The sequence below is a fragment of the Podarcis pityusensis genome (genome assembly GCF_964106645.2).
Source record: "Podarcis pityusensis genome assembly, chromosome: 2".
NCBI classification, from domain to species: Eukaryota; Metazoa; Chordata; class Lepidosauria; order Squamata; family Lacertidae; genus Podarcis; species Podarcis pityusensis.
In genome coordinates this window covers 81,498,853-81,519,213 of record NC_138029.1, presented here as the reverse complement: position 1 = coordinate 81,519,213, position 20,361 = coordinate 81,498,853, and the positions used below count along the sequence as shown (strand labels likewise).

Below are 20,361 nucleotides of genomic sequence, written 5' to 3'. Positions count from 1 at the left end.
TTGCCTCAGATATGAAGGAGAAACTGAGCTGGGCATCATCTGCATACAAATGAGGCGTTGTTCCAAACCCCCAGATAACCTAGTGCAGTCAATACATATAGATGTTTAAAAGCATGGGAGATAAAATGGAAACGTCTAGGATGCGATACCAAAAATGCTGTGGGGCTAAGGAGTAGTTTCTAAGTACCAGTATCTGGAACTGGTCTTCCAGTTGTTGAAACCAGCCCAGACATGGCCAATGTTACTGAAAAAATCCAGAGGCACACTTTCCACCGTCTGTTCTGTTGAAGTAAGCCATGGTTTACTGGCTTTGTGTTATGTGCAAAGAATGACGCTTTGTGCATCAACCTGGATAGCTCAGTTGGTTAGAGTGTGGGATGCCTGATTATCGTCTTCCAAAGCAACTACTCTATTCTGAACTTAAAAATGTAAAGTGTAATTCTGGTGGTCAACAAGAGAGGTTTAAAGACTGTCTCAAGGCAAATCTTAAAAAAAAGTAGTATAAACACCGACAACTGGGAAACGCTGGCTGCGAGCGCTCCAGTTGGAGAACAGCCTTTACCAAAGGTGTCATGGGCTTTGAAGACACTCAAACGCAGAACACAAGGGAGAAACATGCTAGGAGGAAGGCACGCTTGGCAAATCCACATCGTGATCAACCCCTGCCCAGGAACCAATGTCCCCACTGTGGAAGGACGTGTGGGTCCAGAATTGGCCTCCACAGTCACTTACGGACTCATTGTTAAAACTGTGTTTACGGAAGACGATCTTACTGAAGGTGCTGATAATGCCAAGGTTGCAATTTTGATCCCCATATGGGACAGCTGCATATTCCTGCCTTGCAGGGGGTTGAACTAGATGATCCTCAAGCTCCTTTCCAACTCTACGAGTCTATGATCTGATAGCGTGGCCTCTAGCCCACAATAAGTTCTGTGCCATAATAAGCCAGTTAGTATTTTAATGTTCCTCAGACTCCATTTGTTGTTATTGCTTTGCATTTTCTGAATGTATGCAAAAACAACTGAGGTAGGGAACAGTGGAAAGAGACTTCCAGCCACAGGAAAAGCAAAGCAGGACAGTGAAAACAACAGAACAGCTGACACAAAGGGATTACCAAAGAGAAGCAAAAACTAAGACCAATCAACCAGTGAACCAAAACAGATAGCAATAAAGATAATGTTTGGACTTCTTTGAATAAATTGTGTTATTTACATTCCTTGTCCTCCATTTGGTCTTAATTTTTCTGAATTGTTTTGTTGAAAATTTAATTCGTAGTAGGGTAGACAGGCCATGGATACTGAAAATTCTGCATGATGGACAAGATATGACTCCATTTCCCCCCATGAGCTCTCACTTACCTTCATCACCTCCCCCACCTTCATTTCTTATTGTAGTGCTCAGGTTGTTACTTCCTTTAGCAGCAGCAGAAATATAGATGCTTTTCAGTGGCTTATAATAGATTTTCTGAACAATAAGTTGAAGGTGAACAAGTACCTTTGCTCTTTTTCTGACTGTATCAAAATGGGGGAGGGGGAACCCACAATGCTTTGTTCCAGAACAGAAGATGCCTATTGAAGAAAAGGTCCCTGGCCTGATTAGATTTTTCTGCACTTTGTTTCCTGTGTTAAATCCACATGTTAAGTAATAGCTGACACTGCCTTATGTTGGGTTCAAATGCATTTGCCTCTTACCTAAAAAGAGAGAGAGAGAGAGAGAGAGAGAGAGAGAGAGAGAGAGAAGGTGCTCACATATTTTGAAAGCATTTACATTTTCATATATTTTTTCTTGAATCTAAAAAAAGTGTCGGTGTATCTCTCTATAATGCACAATTTTTATTTTTTCCAACATCTCTGCAAAATATTTCTGAACAGTTACACCAGTTGTTATGTCCATTTATTTTGCTGGTGCAACAAACTTTTTAAATTTTGAGCATTTAGTGTAATTGCTCCACCAGTATTTGTGAAGGAAACTTTCTGCTTCAGGACAATGGTTGTGTGCAATATATTGCACACAAATACTAGCTTTTCAGCTTCCTGTCATCATCCCCTTCCTTTCCTCAAAAGCCAGTGTAAGGTTGGGTGACTCTTGAGATCAGCATTCCATGTCCACAAAGAAGCACTTTGGGCACTGTTCATACTGCACATGCATTCTCGCGTGCGCAAACACACAGACAAGTCCTTATGATCTCAGTCCGCCGGAAAGAATGTGATTGTCTGTACTGGTGAGTGTGGATAAAGAAGAAGAAGAAGAAGAGTTTGGATTTGATATCCTGCCTTTCACTCCCTTTAAGGAGTCTCAAAGCGGCTAACGTTCTCCTTTCCCTTCCTCCCCCACAACAAACACTCTGTGGGGTGAGTGGGGCTGAGAGACTTCAAAGAAGTGTGACTAGCCCAAGGTCACCCAGCAGCTGCATGTGGAGGAGCGGAGATGCAAACCCGGTTCCCCAGATTATGAGACTACCACTCTTAACCACAACACCACACTGGCTCTCAAGAGGTGGCAAATTTTTTTAGGTCGGTAGTAGTAGCACTGGCAATATCAAGCCACTCACCATGTTTTTAAAACTAAAAGAATGAGAAAAGTAAAAATGCAGAACACAGTGAGGCATACACATTGCTCAGACAATATTTTCAGAAGTCCCTTCACACTCTGATTCCCTCGGTTTTTTCCACAAAGTGGGAAATTTCAGCTGCTCTTAAAGCCCACATCAAATTAAAATTAGGATTCCAGGAAATTGGTTCTTTCCCCCTAAATGCTTAATATATAAGAATGGACATATAATTGAGGGGTAGAGAGAGAAGAAGAGAGTGTTTTTGTTCCTTACTCAAAGGAAAATGGCTCACTTATCTTCTGGATTTCTGCTCAGATTCCCTCGTGCCTTTTTTCCACTTGAGGAGATACGGTACTTGTCCTGCTCTTTTTCAGAAGCTGAGTTGCTTGTAACTTGGCCTGTATTCCATACCCAAATTAAATTCTCCTGCTACCAATCGAGGCCTCCTCAGATAGTACATATACTGTTAGAGAGTTTGTGCTCACCAATGCTAATTGCTTTCAGAGTTCTGGTGTTTACCCGCATGTATTGGCTGTTCAGAGATAGACGAAAGAAAGATGATCAAAGGGAGATAAGAGTGGGCAGTAAATAGCTTCATCTCTGTCAAGTGCTGAATCCTAGAGCATTCAACATGGAAGCAAACATGGGAGTAGAAATGCATTCTATACCTAGATACAACTGTTAGTCACCATAAGTGATGAAAGAAGTGCAATTTGTATCCTTGTATAATCAATCTTAACATTTCCAAAATTTTACACAACCGAGCGATCATGCCTTTATTCAATAATGCAAACTATTTTAAAACATACATGCAATTTTTTTAAAAAAATATACCCCAGTATCTTTAGAACACAAGCTAGTGTGCAATAATACTTAAATGTGCATTAAATGAGGGAAGCAGGAGCTTCCAGAAATGGTTTAGTGCTGAAAATTCAAATGCATGTCAGTTTGCATCCCTGTAACTCCAAGGATTAATATCTTCAGTAGACGCTATCCTGTGATACATATATATATATAAATGTATAATGTATAAAATGTAGTACCTTGAATGGCATGCATTGGAGGCTTATTATGCAAGTTAAGTGTTTCTCAAACTATATGTAATTGCATCCCAGCTTCTAATTGTGTTCAGTCTAACATGCTTTGCCCATCCTGAACTTCCTTAAGGATGCTTTCCCAGCTCTTATATCCCCTGCATTGCTTCCACCCACACAAACTGCAGTATTCTATCTCCCCATCCTTTGCATACCTGCTTTCCCCACACCACATCGTCTCTAGTTGGAATAAAAGAACCTACAGCAGTTGGGACCTTTCAACACCCCCATCTTCCTTATCAAGGATTCTAGTGGATTTCCAATCCTCACTTTGGAAAATGCTGAATTTTAACACTTGCAGGTCTTCTACCGATACAACATGCAAACCCTTGCACAGACTTCTAGTTTGAGAAACACTGCAGTATTTTGATTTGTGGAAAACATTAAGCTGCATGCAGAAGAAAATAAGTTTGCCCTGACTTAGCTGTAACATTGCAGTGACTTGCAGAAACTTCAATATGGGCAGAATCAGGGGTGTTGCGTGTTGAGTCACAGTAGCCCCCCAATAATTCACACTTCACACATCAATTTTTGTTTAAGGTTTTTGGCATAATTTTGGCCACAACTTTATTCAAATACAAAAATGTGAGTGGTTGCTTAGGCATTGGTTATGACTATCTGTCCTTGCCCTCAGGGACAGAGCTGGCCTTCCGGACACCAGCGGAAGCCAGCGTGGGAAACAAGTATTGGGTGAGAAATAAAGCTGGGCACCAGACCATTACTTCTCACCCTCATGTTCCTGTGGGGCTTGCACGGCCCAAGTCCGACTCCGGGGACAAGGACGAAAGAATGGCAAGCCCCTGGATTTCCTTTAACGGAATTCCCATTCGCATCATTTGGAGGGGTAGGCACTTACCCCTCCAAGCACCAATTAAACCAATGACTAACCGCCAACCTTACAAGTTGTGACGATTTGCTACGCAGTAGGCAAAAACCAAATGGCACCAGCCAATCAGCCAGATGTCAAAATTCCTACCAGGCCCTCGCACCAAGGCGAACGACCCCATGACAGGCATAGCAAGGTCAAGCAATCCTTCAATACCCCCCTTAAACAAGGGAGGGAGGGCGGGTGATCCGATGCAAAACGGCCAAGAGGCCGTGCCAACGTCTGGCCCCTGTATATATAGACTCTGACCCCTCCTCCGAATTGGCAACAATCAAAACACCCCAGCAACCCAGTTTAACCATTTAAATGGTCGGGATTCAACTAAATTTGCCTAGTCACTGGAGGGTGGCCTGTTCCCAACCGCAACACGTGCTCTCTGCTAGGGAGAACACGCTTTGCGTGTTGAGTCACAGTAGCCCCCCAATAATTCACACTTCACACATCAATTTTTGTTTAAGGTTTTTGGCATAATTTTGGCCACAACTTTATTCAAATACAAAAATGTGAGTGGTTGCTTAGGCATTGGTTATGACTATCTGTCCTTGCCCTCAGGGACAGAGCTGGCCTTCCGGACACCAGCGGAAGCCAGCGTGGGAAACAAGTATTGGGTGAGAAATAAAGCTGGGCACCAGACCATTACTTCTCACCCTCATGTTCCTGTGGGGCTTGCACGGCCCAAGTCCGACTCCGGGGACAAGGACGAAAGAATGGCAAGCCCCTGGATTTCCTTTAACGGAATTCCCATTCGCATCATTTGGAGGGGTAGGCACTTACCCCTCCAAGCACCAATTAAACCAATGCCTAACCGCCATGGAGCCCTCAGCTCACCGCCAAACCACTCACAGCCCCAACCAAGACCTCAGCTTGGTCACCACCGCACTAATCCAAGCCTCATTCCCTGAAGCGGAAAGGTGCATGCCATCAGCTCGGAAAAAGGATGGCCTCTCAAAAAGAATCTCGGGGTGGGAAATTGCATCGCCACCCAGCTCCAAAACTTTTTTGACCACAGCAGAATTGATGCGTTTTCTGGCCCTTTCAGTGGCAGCCGGGCAACGACTGCCCTTCCAAACGCAGCGTTGCAAAAGCTTTGACCAAAAAATTTTCGCTGTCGGCACCATTGCACGCAGCGTCTCCAGGTCACCCAAAATTGCAGCACGTAGTGACAAACAGTCCATGGGCACCAGGTCGTTCTCACCAAGCTGCACCACAATAGCAGGTGGCGGCCCCTCCAAGAGCAACTGCCTCCGGATACTTGGCAGGAACTCCGACCAGCGCATCCCACGTCTGGACAGCCAAGACAAGCGAATATGTGGAGGAAAGCCAAAATCTGGACCCAATCCAGATTGCCGTGCTGCGACGCCAGCCCAATGGACGATACTGTGCCCCACAATCCAAACACGGGTCACCGCTAAACCTGATAAATAAGATAAAACAAGCAAAAATTGTAAGACACCAATAATGTTAACGAACATAATCTTTGAATGCATTCGATTTCAACGACCTGTATTTTATTTCCACTGCCTTATTAACATGCTTTCCGGCCTTCTTGGTGGTACGTTTGTCTAGGCATTGGTTCCCGACTAGCTGCACCTGACCTCAGCAGGGCAGCACTGACGACTGGGCCCCACCATATCGTCAGTACCAGCAAACATTGTGGGGGAGCAATGAATCCCAAGGCAATCGCATCCCGCCAGGTGTCGTTCCCCATAGGGGAAAGATGCACCCCATCTGCCCTAAAGAGGGCAATAGCCTTGAAGAAAATTAGGAGGGTGCAATATTACAGAACCACCTAAAGCAAAGACCTATTTTATTTTATTTGTTATTTTATTTACTTTATTTATTTTATTCTATTATCCACCGCCTTATTAACATGCTTTCAGGCCTGCTCGGTGGTAGTTTGTCTAGGCATTGGTTCCCGACTAGCTGCACCTGACCTCAGCAGGGCAGCACTGACGACTGGGCCCCACCATATCGTCAGTTCCAGTAAACAGCATGGGGGAGCAATGAACCAGGATCAGACTCAAGCTCACCCCAAATGCTCCCAGGGACTCTTGCATGGCCTTACCCCTCAAAAGGGGTCGACAAAAGCATGGCGAATCCTTGGATTCCCTTAATGGAACATCTTTGCGCATTGGAGGGGACAGGTGCTCCAACCCCCCCTCCAGACCACCTTGAACCAATGCCTTAAATTATTTTGAGTCCAGGGAGAGCTGCCATCAACTCAATCCAAGCCCTCTTGCATGCAGGAATGCAAACTTATGCTGGAGGAAGACAGCAAACATTCTCGCCCAGCTGTACCACCAGCACTGCGGGAGGACCTGCACAGGTCACACTCGACCGCACCAAAGGAAGGATCTCCTCCCAAAGCATTCCCCATCTGGACATCCAGTATATGTTCACATGGGCAGGAAGACTGAGATGGCGCCCCAGTCCAAACTCGTCAACATGCTTGCCAGCCTAGTGTACAATGCTGTGGCTCAAATGTGCACAGCTGCTCCTATGAAAAAAGGAAATAACAGACAAGCATCAGCACAGACATCATTGTGACACTTCCTGATATAACCCTTGTCAGCGTCAGACTTCCAATGACCCGTATTCACAATCCTGTCTACTGACAGGCCCCCAGTGTGCAGCCTTTGCAGCAGCACCTAATCGTAAGGAATGAGGAGTGTACAGCGGTAAGCAAGCCGCAGGCTGTAATAACTGGTGCACGACGTAAGCACATTGATGCCGGGCTAACAGGAACCCATTTTCATGCACTGGAGCGGGCCAGCCCCCAGGGAATAAAAAGCCAAATATTCTGTTATCCATAACCGGGCAAGGGCCCTCCTCACCTGTGGCGGGAAGCCTGATTGTGGCACTCCTGCCCACTAAGTCTGTTTTAGAGTTACCAACTCTAATGACAAGCTCCAAAGGATAAGGAAAAGTCCTGAAGCAATAAGCCTCCAGACTTTCAGCCCCGTGCTGGCTCCAACAACCATTTCCCCAACCCTCAGTGCGAAAATGCAATGGACTCCTGAAAGTAGTCTCACCTTGATCTTTAACCCGCAGACAAGTTTTAACTTGTTGCAGATACTGCATAGGTAAAAATTGACCGACTTCCTGCCCACTGTCCTATGAGGTTGGAGCCTATTCCAACCTTCCAAGGCCCTGCGCACTGCAAACTTTATACAAGGGTCTCTGAAAAATAAAGCTTCAATGTAACAGACATTGCAGCGGACTGAATTCGGATAGTTATAACCGCATGCCCAATCTGCAGCAGGTGGACCAAATACTGCAGGATCTGCTCAGAGGATGGGGGCCAATTCTTCTGAATGGCCGAGAACTGCCAGCTTAAGGCTAAGAAATCCATCCAGGCCTTCCCATAAGAGGTAAAAGCAGAAGGGGAAATGGAAGCTGCCGCTCTCTGAAATTACTAATTGTTGTCAAAATGCCACAGGTCTGGAAAAGTCTGGCAATAGCTGAGTCTGGAGCCCAGGATCTGAAGCGCTTCATCTGAAAATCGAATAGTGTCAGCGTAATTTGGAGAGTAGAAAGCACAATATTAAACCTTAAGTGGCGCAGCTCGAAAGCATGAGCGGAGGGGCAGAGACTGTGCTACAGCATGAGGACTGTTTTGCCAAGACGCTCACCACTACCTGGTTATCAGACCAAAAGCAGATCCGATGGTCACTGAACTCCTCGGGCCACGTGAACTGCTACTACAATGGGGAAAACTCAAGAAAAGTTATGTCACATGATTGCCTCACCACACCAGGCTTGAGGCCATAGCTTTGCACACCAGCAGCCCTTGAAATAAAACCAAAGGGCAAAGATCCAGCAGCACCAGCATGAACCTGAAAATCCCTGAGCGGGTTCAAGGTATCCTGCCATGGCGAACTACTATTGCATACATTCAGGAATTGCTACCATCGCCTGATATCTGCCTTCACCACACTTGGTAGGCATACACAGAGGTAAGGGGACCTCTGTCAGCATCGCCCTTGAGCCAGTGCCACCAACTGGACTCATCCACTTCAGCCCCAACTGGGCCAGGCGAGCTGGGTAGCACTTCCAGAGACCACCTTCTGCACAGGAACAGGTCAAAGTGCTGTGGACTCACAGCTTAGAGTTGTGAGCACCGGATTCACTCCAACAAAAGGACAGTCGTTGCACAGCAGAGTACAGCAGAGTCTAGCAGAGTATATAAACAACTCGGAGAGCAGCTCTGTAGAATATCTTCTTTATTCTATCTACAACTATACAAACTATATACAGAGCTTAATAGGTCTAAGTATAAATAAATGCTGCACTGCACTGAGTGTCTGCAGCTGCCCTTAGCAGCAACCTTATCTCTACACATGATCTCTAACACTCAGTCTCTCTCCCTCTCCGACACTGACTGAGTGACTGACTTGGTGCTGGAGCAGAATAAGTAGAGACCAGAACACGCCTCCTCCTCTCTGGAGAATCAGCAGACTCCTCAGGAGATTCTTGGATATGGGAGGGGTGAAATCTAGGCAGCCTGGCCTAGTGGGAAGATTAGTTAAGTGACCCAGCAAGATCGGATCTGGTGAAGCATCACTTGCTACAGAGGAAGTATTACAAATTAACTTCCTTCAAGGCAGACAGCTTCTCCATAGCCAAGTGGTATGTTTTAGCAACGATATCCAACTGGATCCCTAAAAATGGGAATATGGGCAAAAGGTATTGAGCTATTGCTTGCCAGCTTCCAGCCCCCGCTTGGGCAGGGGGCATCTTGTGCTGCCATCATGATATGTAAATTTACAGGGCCGATGCTGGCCAGAACCCCTAAAGAAGTCCCAACCAAGCTGCCGCCAAGCCAGCTTCCTTTTCAGACACACACTCTGTGCAATGCAAAAAACACACTCCGTGCAGTGCACACACTCTCCATGCAATGCAACTACACACTCCGTGCAATGCAAAAAAGCACGCTCTGTGCAATGCAACTACACACTCCGTGCAATGCACACACAAACCCTCCGTGCAATGCAACTACACACCCCGTGCAATGCAAAACACTCCCTGCAATGCACACACCCTTCGTGCAATGCAACTACACTCCATGCAATGCAACTACACACTCCGTGCACTGCACACCCTCTGTTCAATGCAACTACATATTCTGTGCAATGCACACACACTCCGTGCAATGCAAAAACAAAACAAAACAACACACTCTGTGCAATACAACTACACCCTCCATGCAATGCAGCTACACACTCCCTGCAATGCACACACCCTTCATGCAATGCAACTACACTCCATGCAATGCAACTACACACTCCGTGCACTGCACACCCTCTGTTCAATGAGACAACAAACTCCGTGCAATGCAACTACACCCTCCGTGCAATGCAACTACACCCTCCGTGCAATGCACACACACCCTCCATGCAATGCACACACCCTCCGTGCAATGCAACTGCAAATCTCCTAGCAATGCAATGCAATTGCAGCCCGTGCAGCGCCGTGCTCTGCAACGCACGCAAAGGTGCTTTCTCCCAGTTGCATATTGCAAACATGGCGCCCGTTACATCCCTCGCAGTGAGGTAACCACCAAAAGGACTTAAGTGTCCAGGTAGAGCAATGGGGGAGCATGCAGCTGTCCCATACAGGGACCAATCCTGCAACCTAGGCATTACTGGCACTATCCGCTGACCCAGTGAAACCAATGCTTCATGGACCACATGGGGACACTATTGAGGCCGGAAACGCTTCCAGGCCATCGAATTCTAGGGCAAAGCCCTAGGGTCACCTGCTAGGCCAGGCATAAATGTTTCCAGTGAAATAGCAGAGTTGAGGTAGCCCACAGCTTGTCCAGGTACCCCTGCTTGCCCTTTTAGAGGGAAGCACCCCTTCAAGAAACCCAAAGTTCTTTTATCACAAATGGGCCGAACTACCCAGCAACAGAATAGCCCAAAAGGAGCAGTTTGTTTTGTTTTGTTATAACAATGGCTAAGAGGGGTATATGAACCCTGTCTCCCAGGTCCTAGTCCTACACTTTAGCCACTAAGCCACAATGGCTCATCTCTAAAATGGCAGTCGCCACTATCAGGGCAAAACAAACTTAAAGAAAATAAACTTGTTCAGAAACAGCATAGTTCAAGAACATATACAGAGTGCTCATAGTCCTTGGAGGCACAGGGAGCCATAAAGCCAACCTTCGGGGATACTATAAACGAAAGTGATACCAGCTAAGCTGGGAACAGCCCTGACTAGCCCCACAATTTCAACAAGAGAAATGGGGGAAACCTTTTTGCGAAAGAAAGCCCCTAACGGGGGCTCTCTCCCTATTGGGAAAGGCAAGCCACAGATACAGGGAGAATCTTCCTACGGGGTAGGGTAAGGGGTGGGGTGGGAAATTGAACAGGAAAAGGGGGGAATTAAATTATTTAAGGGACTAGAGAGGATTAAAAAGAAGGGGAAAATAAAGAAATAAAGAAATGTAACCAGACAATGAGAAGATTGTCCAAGTGCTCCATGTGATCCGATGCAAAACGGCCAAGAGGCCGTGCCAACGTCTGGCCCCTGTATATATAGACTCTGACCCCTCCTCCGAATTGGCAACAATCAAAACACCCCAGCAACCCAGTTTAACCATTTAAATGGTCGGGATTCAACTAAATTTGCCTAGTCACTGGAGGGTGGCCTGTTCCCAACCGCAACACGTGCTCTCTGCTAGGGAGAACACGCTTTGTCGTTTTTCACTGCTTAAGGCAAAACTGGAAGTTCCGCCCTGCTGGCAGAAAAAAGCACCACCGCCATCAACCCTGATTTCAGGCAAGATCACCAATTTTTAGTGAGGTATTGCCCAAAATGGATGTGATCTTGCCTGAAATTGGTGCTGATGATGCTAGTGGAGGTGGTGGGGCCTCACCCTGCCTAATGCCTGGGCTGGCTCGGGTCAGGAAATTCTCCCTTCACTTCAAGTTACAAGAGTCTCTATGTGTAGCATGGCACTCTGCTGAACTGAACAAGAAAGCCTGTTCAAAATAGGAGCTCCATGTATACTGTATGTATAGTATACATATTTACATATACACTATAGTATGTATATATTATGCACATATATATATATATATACACATACACACACACATATATATATATACACACACACTTTATACATGTGTATAGAAAAACTCTGAATCAGGGCAGCAGTATTTAGAACCGGTGTGTGGGAGATGTGCGAAACACCTGCCCAAAGATGTTTCTAGCGCAGGTACATAGAACGAGTGATTATTAATAGATTGCTGCATGATTAGTAAGTTTCCTTTGCAATAATTTTGAACTGCTCAGATTAACACGCAGTTGCTTTCAAGTCTTCTTCTCTGTTTGTTCTAAAATCAATCTTGCTTGCTCTCTGCGTACACCAAGAAAATGGGCGGAAATCACTATTCATCGTACTTATCATATTAGTAAGGCAAATGTGCCAGCCTGGAACGCTCTTTGCAATTCACGTAATATTATATTTTTTTTCAGATTCCTCAGTTTCCCGTCATTCCTGCAGTTACTCCTCTGGCAGGACTTGATAGCCACCCTCCAAACTTGTCTGATATACCTGCTGCAAATGCGCCCCCTATACCTGCTCCTTCTCAGTATTTTCCTCCAGCTGTGATTTTACCAAGCTTCCCCATGAACCCTGCTCTGCCACTGACATCAAATTCCCCTGCCCTGCCCATGCAAGCAGTCAACCTTCCTCATACTTCTGTGGCTTCCTTGGTCTTGCCCTGCCAAACAATTGTGCCAAATATGTCGGCTGCTCCAGTACCATTACTCGCTGTAGCTCCACCAGGAGTGTCAGCTTTGCCAGCACATCATGCAGTAGCCCAGCTCTCCCAGCAGCAGATGTACCAGGCTACCCTCCAGCAGATAATTCAGAATGAAGTTCTTCCCTCTCCCCATCACACCCAGAACATGCAAGCAGTTTCACAACAGCAGCAACAGCAGCTGCCTCCACTTCCTCAGTCACTTCAACCAAGCATAATTCATCCTTCAGAACAGACTATGTCTGCATCTGGGGCTGGTAATCAGGTAATCTGTTTGACATTGGACTTTCTCGGTACTAGAACATAGGAGTATCACTCTTAAGTAACAGTTCTGTAGCCTGTTTCATTATAAAAGCAAATAGGGGAATTTGCCCTGTGAAGGTAGAACCAGAAAACCAGTCACTTTGGAAAAGGAATTTGTTTAATAAAAGTCTTAGGGTGATGGAAAGTAGAATATAGCAAGTGGCTGGCAAATGATAGTTGATGGGCATGCATCAAGTGCCCCATCTTCTATCTCCTGTCTCAGGAGATGGTACAATATCTTATCAACAGTGAAGAAAATTTTGCTTTTGCAATTAAGAAATAAATAAGTAGGTGATCTACACAGATCTACTTATATTTAATTCATTTATAATTTTGCTTATATACCACCAAAATTGCTTTAAAAGCAGACTGTTCTTCAACAAAGGAATTTTTACTGGGGACTAATTTCAGAAATATTATTTTGAGGATATTTATATATAATAGTAACAAATATTATTCTGCATTGTTGCAACTGCAGATTTTTAGGGTCACTGAAGTGCAACCTATGGCATTAGCATTTACCGGAGATGAAAATAGGAGTCTCTTAATAAAACAAGTTTATAACAGAATATAGAATTAAAGAATATTAACCACAATTTGAGCAGAAATGAGATTATAATGAGAATGAAGACTGCTTAAGAATGATAAAAATGGGAATTTTATAAGAAGCCATTGCATTTTATCATTATCGTCCACCTTCTTAAAATTCATAACATTTCATCTCAACCTATTGTTCTGTATCTTCAGCTTTACTGTATCTAAGTTTCTGTCTTCAGCCATATATTTGGTACACATAGATTGTTTGTGAAGAACTTAAGTTCATGTGATTCCCACCTACCCTCCACTGAACCAATGGTATTACTCCCATTGGATTCCATAATAGTTGCACCAGGCCTGGTAACTCTTTAAGCATTGCCTGTCACATACTGATAAACATCTATCAGTTTTGACTTAGATTCATGATTCCTTATTTGTTCTCAAAGGAGACTTGTGGTACATGATGAGGAGCCTTGACCAGAAGATGTTTATGTTTTATGTCTTGCCATGGGAATGTGAAAAAATTGGCATCCCAGATTGTCTCTATTTCACTTGCACTGATCACTAAGTTAGTTTCTGTCTTCAGATTTAGAAATCTTGGAACTCCCTTGGCTGTAATTTAACTGTAATGAGTTGTAGCCAATAACTCGTCCTACTCAGAGTAGAGCCACAGACAGGAGAAGTCCATTGATTTCAGCAGGCCTACTCCAAGCAGGGCTAGCGTTGCCTAGAACCCAGGCTTTTAAAATGGATCAAAAATATAGGCTTTCCTCATCTTTCCCCAGTGCATGGAGATTGTGAAAGAACTGCTGTACTGGACTGTTGTGTCCACATGTTCCTTTCAAGGAAGCATTGTTCATTTTCACCCAAAATGAAACAATTATGTAAACTTGACAATATCCCTTTATATTAAATTTAAACTACTTTAAAACTATGTGCAGTGAATGCTAACAATGCAGGCTATTTTTTTTCTTTCTGTCTTGGCGTCACAACACACACTACATATAAAACGCACACAAACATCAATTATAAGGCACATTAATAGTACTAAAAGTGACTTTCTCTGTCTTCTGTGCTTTCCTTTGCTGCTGCTGCCTCTTCTATTGTGTCTCTCTTCTGTATCCCATCCTTGCTTCAGCTTCCTGCTCAGGTAAAGCTTGATTCAGTCATTTGAAACTTGCACAGTTCTAGCTTCTTGTACCAAGGAGAAATATATGCATAATGATGTGCCCATACTCAGTGCTGTTATGGAGAACTTCCCTTTTGTTACTGCATTGCAAGGGGTTGGACTAGATGGCCCTGGGGTCCCTTCCAACTCTACAATTTTATAATTCTGTAAATCATAGGTCATTTGTACACAAAGAAAGGGCTTGCAGCCCAATCTTAAACACTCATTTCAGTGAGTCTCTTTAGCGCAAACACTTTGAGGTGTTTGCTTCTTTAACTATGTGGGATTCAGTAATATAAGGCCTGAACACATGATTTTCATGACAAAATGACTGGAATTGGCGCAGAATACCTGTTGCATAACACAAGCATTAGTAGAACTCATCCTTTAGATTTAGAACTTGGAAGAATCCATTTCATCTGAAGCTGCTCTAGAGACCATCACATATTCCACACAGGGGATTTGTGGAATAAGTGGCATTATGTTTCTGTTTTCTGCCCCAAACATTTGAAGTGGTTTTCAAATGCAATAACCAAATTAATATGTGCAAGGAAACAGAAGTCTGTTTTCCCACCACCATGTGCTAAACCATGGTTTAGTGCAAACACGGAAACGTGTGGGCTCGTGGAGCAGAGATTGTGTCGAATTCTCTGCTCTCCAGCAATTTTGTTGTTGCGCTTTGCTAAATAACTTCTCTCTGGAAGCCTGCAGTTTGCTCACTCATTCTGAGGCGTGATTTGGCTTAGTGTTACGTGCAAACAAAGGTATAGTGTCAGCAATGTGTAAATATGTGACATTATGCTTATTTTGTTGATTGTGGGGGGGGGGCCCTAGTTTTATATTAAAAAATCTACATCCAGCATTTAGACATTATGACTTGATCCAGTTCCTAACTCTTGAACTGAGCCCCATTTCACAGAAATAATGATGTTGTGATTGTCTGAAATGCAACCACTCTCACCTTGTACATACAACTAAACTTCCCTGATGTGAGCTCTCTCACCGTGGGATAAGTTGGTAATCTTTATCATCCTGACAAGTTGTAAGGAAGGTGTGAATAGATCTGAGGTTTAGCTATGTGGTGAAATAGACATGTGTATGGGCTCTTAGAAGCTGCTTCATAAAATAAAGCATTCATGTGCAGCAACTTGCCATGCAGATCTGGTGATTTAACTCACAACTCCCTTTAGTAATCTGCAGTGGTGTGCTGAAAATTTTCAGATCTAAGTGGTGAGTTGTTGCATATGATAAGTCACTGTTTGTCTGAATGGGCCTTCCTTCCTTCCTTCCTTCCTTCCTTCCTTCCTTCCTTCCTTCCTTTGTTTTTCAAAACAAAAAGCACTTAAGTATGGTTTCATCACACTACAGTGCAATGATTTGTATTAAAAATGTTTTTTTTATTTAAAACAGTTATGAGCTTAGCTATGTGAATTATTAATATCATAAATGGAATTGATGTTACTAACAGGTGTGTGCTATGTTGCAACAGATTATTGGACACCCTCAGTATACTGTGGATATTGGGACCCAGATGCCTGCATTGCCAGTGCAGCCTTCTGCAGTTATGTCACCACCACTGCAGTTGCAGCCTGAAGCATTGCAACCCTGTATTGGTCCAGAAGGTCTTCCACAAAGCACCATTGCTCCATCAAATGCAGCAATGCCTATAGATCATGGGCTGCCTCTCCAATCTACTGGTTATCTGCCGCCTCAGCCAGATAATCACCAGCCTCTGGGCCAGCAGGTCCAAACTTCATGCCCAGTTGTGCCACAGGCTACAGAATCTTCTCAAGAGGTAGTACTTGTTTTTTTGCTAATGAATCCTTAGTGCTGTTAACTATCAGAAAATTCATTGGTCTAGTTGAATGAGCTGTTTTCTCAATTTTCCTAAAATCAATTCACCTCCTGTGAATTTTTTATGATCCTCCTCTCAATGACATTTATAAGTTCTTTATAAGAAATAATTCAAAATCTTCATTCTTCATATTTATATTCATTCCACAGCTTTCTGAGTACCTTCCTTTCCATAAACTAATGCTTCTTTATTCAGTTTCCCACCACAATAGCATAGTGATAATAATATAAAGTGACCTGCATTTTAAAGATTGGTCTTTTGTTAGTCTTTGGCTGAAACTTGCCACTGCGGATATTACCAGCTGATTCATCTGATATCAGTGCTAGCACATGATGCTGCTCCATAGGGGGAACAGCTTCAAAGGCATTATGACTAGTAATTTCCTCAAAGAGAGGGTGTCCTCAGAGATTGTTTGCTATGCTGGCACAGAGTTGGCCATTGAAATCAATGGGAATTACAAGTGCTAGCCGTGGCTGGATTTGCACACAAATATTAATTTTGAAGCATGCCTCTGGTGAAAAAACTGTTTCTTCTTTCCATTTTAGGAGCATGGAATAATGGAAAAGCAGCAGTCACTATCACAGAGCTGTGAAAGGTATCCTCACCATTTGTCTAGTACAGTGGCATACCAATCATTAACTGTTATCATGTCTACACAAGAGGATTTGAAACGTTTTCTAGGGCAGGGGTGGAGAACCTCCGGCTTGCGGGCCAATCTTTGTCCACTCAGGAGTCCAGTTTGGCCCACAAACCCATTTCCCCAAGCCTGTCAATCATCCTACATCCCTTGTGATGTCAACTGATAGGTGGGAGGATGAGGGTTCAGTTCTGCATTGGGTGTGGGTGCCTGTTCCCAGAAGGTGCACACAGCCAAACTAAGCAGGAATTTACCTCTACTCCACAGCTGGGGTTAAATCCTGCTGGGAACAGGCACGTGCAGCCAAAGCAAATACAGTGGTACCTCGGGTTAAGTACTTAATTCGTTCCGGAGGTCTGTTCTTAACCTGAAACTGTTCTTAACCTGAAGCACCACTTTAGCTAATGGGGCCTCCTACTGCTGCTGCGCCGCCAGAGCATGATTTCTGTTCTTATCCTGAAGCAAAGTTCTTAACCTGAAGCACTATTTCTGGGTTAGCAGAGTCCGTAACCTGAAGCGTATGTAAACCGAGGTACCACTGTATTTAAAATGCAGGCTTCTTTCTCCCACCCCCCACCCCCACTCCTGGTTAGAGAAAGAAGCATTTTGCTGGCCCTATGCTTAGCTGTTCCCAAACAACAGGGGCTAGCAAGGAGCCTAGGACTGGAAAAGCACTTATTTCTCTCCTCTCTCTGGGACTGGGGGAGAAAGAAGCCTGCCATTTACATCCTTGGTTTGTGTATTCTTGTTACACCAGAGAAACAGGCACATGAAGCCAAAGAACCCCTGCGAAACACCAAGCATGGGGCTAGCAACACCCCGGCTGCTGCAGTTCCCAAGACTGTGCTGAGGTGTACCACAGAAACATTTACTAAGAATGGAGAAATTGTATTTTGGACAACTTGTCTTCCACTATTGATCATCTCATCAGAACACCATTTTAAAAACACTGTTCCAGACCCCCCCCCCCCCAAATCTTCAGTTTTGTGGTTGTTCTTAGTCATTATGTTTCCCAAGGTACACTGTGAGAAGAGCATGAGGATATTTTTAATTAAAAATGTAAATGCATTTAAACAGCTGAAAGAAATAGTTGTCCATCTGATGTCTGTTTCCTAATTTGATATGAGGGACTTTGATTTGAGCAAATTCTGTGCAATCAAAGCCTGGATGAAAAAGGAAGCACAGAATCTTATATTTTATTTATAAATATCCTCTTCTACCAATGCCTAGCTTGGGACCCTCCAAGCCAAATGTAGTTTGCCAGTAGGTCACCAAGTGAGTACTGCTTCTCAGTAGGTTCTGGACAAATAAAAAGAAATACTAAATTTAGACACATTGATGGATAGATCTGTCAGTGAACATGGCAGTTAAAATTCATAGTAAAAATCTTGCTGGCAGCATTAGAGATGGAATACCTAATGAGGTGGACCTTTGATCTCTTGCAAAAAGGCATGTTCTGAAGAGTTTGTGCTGATTTTGAGGGGGAGCTTTTAAAAGAATGCTTCATGTTCATACTATTTGTCTTCTGTCTTCATTTTACTCCTTATTGCAAAGTTACATGAGTCCTGATGTGGCTTCTGGTAAAGAGATGAGTGACAGTTTTGAAGGAACAAGTGGAAGTAGTAAACAAGAAGGAAAATCTTCCAAGAAGCATAAGAAATCAACACGTACTCGTTCACGCCAGGAAAAATCCAACAGGCCCAAACTGACAATTTTAAATGTAAGTCAGCTACATTTGCTTAAGACTTACTTATATATTTATATTCCTGTTCTACCCATGCATGGGTAAAAGGTACTATTCCTGGCAACCCTGAAATTTCTGGTTGGGAGAATTACTTTGATAACAGAATATTTATGAATGAGATGTTTTTGCCACCCTGGGCTCCTTTGGGAGTGTTAGAAATAATTATTGATTCTTTTTATAGGTATGCAACACAGGGGATAAGATGGTGGAATGCCAGCTAGAAACACACAATCACAAAATGGTTACATTTAAGTTTGATTTAGATGGCGATGCACCAGAGGAAATTGCTACTTACATGGTAAGACCTTTCTTTAGCTGAATTGATGCCACCGCCTTCTTAGTACAGCCAAGAAAAGTATTTCTGATCATTCAGAAGGGAGCTATTGAGACGCAGCCTGATTTCTGTTTAGCATCCCATTTCTGGATGTGTGTTTGGTGCCCAGTATGGTGCTGATAGACACCCTGGCACCCATGGAAACCACATGCCAAGGCTCCCTACCCTCCTATTTTTAATTATTTTTAACTTCTTCTTCTTTAAACCTTCTGAGTGGGCCGGGATCACGTCAAAACAAATGGCTGACCTCTTCAAATTGACCCTGGGACCCATATGGACCCAGAGGGATTCTTAGGAAGTGAAGATGTCTGATGGCTGCAAGCTGATGCTTTGCTCTGCAGTGTGCTCATCCTCCCAGAAGAAGAATAAAAGGGGTCTCTGGGTTGATGCCTGGTAAGCAGGGAGGGGAAGCTAGACTTAGTCTATACACACAGGCTAATAGTAAGAGAGGATGTTTTTTACCTCCCTATGAGTGACCCACTTTTGCACTCTTCTCTTTACTGTTTGGGAAGTCAGTGTGCCATGTGGGATGAGAGGTACTGTTCTGGCCTTCATACATGCTAGTCACAATTTTGCTGTTGCATATGTGCAACAGATGCTTCAGCTGTTCATGAATACTGCTGCTAATTTGGCTCAGAGATATTCAATATGCTATCCTTAATTGCTCTGGCATAAGCAGGGCAAGTTGAAAGTTCCCAGTGACCCATCAACTAGTCCTTGAAGCTTGTGCATATTTTGAAATGCCTCTCATGCAGTAATGCATTCATTTACTGCTTAATCAAGATAGGTCAGTTACATAAGAGCAATGAATAATTTCTGTAGCTTTGCTCAGCTCTGTAGGCCAGGGAAAAGATCTGTTCATTTCAAATGTAAAGCATAAACTATGGTTCATACACACCCAGTTCCATATATGTGGAACTTCTTTCCACTGCATGCTATTTTTAAAAGATTTAAATTGGCCATACAGTTACTTCTTGTTATGAAGTTACTACAGAGCAAACACTAGAGAAAATGCAGTTTAAAAAAATATATATATATCTGTGTATCCCTATAGGTAGAAAACGAATTTATATTGCCTACTGAGAAAGAGATATTTATAGAGCAACTGAAAGAAATCATTGACAAAGCAGAAGATATGCTTAGTGAAGATACAGAAGGGGAACGAAGTTCTGATCAGGGTGCAAGCCCTCAGCAAGACACCTGCAGGATGGAAAACAATGAGGTATTGCTAAAAAAAACCCAACCCACCAAAGGTAGATGAAAGTCTACTCTAATTGTCTTCAACAGCTTCCACTAAAAGAACTATGTGATAGTATAATATTTTTTGCTTATTTCATTAAGCAGAACTTTCAACCACAGATAAATGCCTGCAGACTACTAATGGTCTTTTTCATTTTAAATAGGTGAATCGGCAATCCCAGGCAAGAATGCCAGTGTACCAACAGAATGGTAAAAGTGTTTCCATGATTATATGTGTCAA

General features: G+C 43.6%; 1 protein-coding gene across 14 annotated transcripts in view; it reads left to right on the top strand.

The window, feature by feature from the left end:
• WNK2 (WNK lysine deficient protein kinase 2) overlaps window positions 1–20,361 on the top strand; it is a 122,959-nt gene that overhangs the window by 58,271 nt on the left and 44,327 nt on the right. For 11 of the 14 annotated variants that reach the window (XR_013983311.1, XM_080996645.1, XM_080996655.1 and 8 more), the window contains exons 12-19: window positions 12,017–12,568; window positions 14,282–14,293; window positions 15,801–16,106; window positions 16,712–16,761; window positions 18,358–18,523; window positions 18,729–18,845; window positions 19,936–20,103; window positions 20,285–20,330. Coding sequence is in view for 13 of the 14 variants with exons in the window: in XM_080996645.1 (XP_080852771.1) it covers window positions 12,017–12,568; window positions 14,282–14,293; window positions 15,801–16,106; window positions 16,712–16,761; window positions 18,358–18,523; window positions 18,729–18,845; window positions 19,936–20,103; window positions 20,285–20,330 (1,417 nt within the window). In the remaining variant the exon portion in view is untranslated. The remainder of the gene's footprint in view (window positions 1–12,016; window positions 12,569–14,281; window positions 14,294–15,800; window positions 16,107–16,711; window positions 16,762–18,357; window positions 18,524–18,728; window positions 18,846–19,935; window positions 20,104–20,284; window positions 20,331–20,361) is intronic. The other 3 variants (XM_080996648.1, XM_080996646.1, XM_080996651.1) reach the window with 2 other exon arrangements.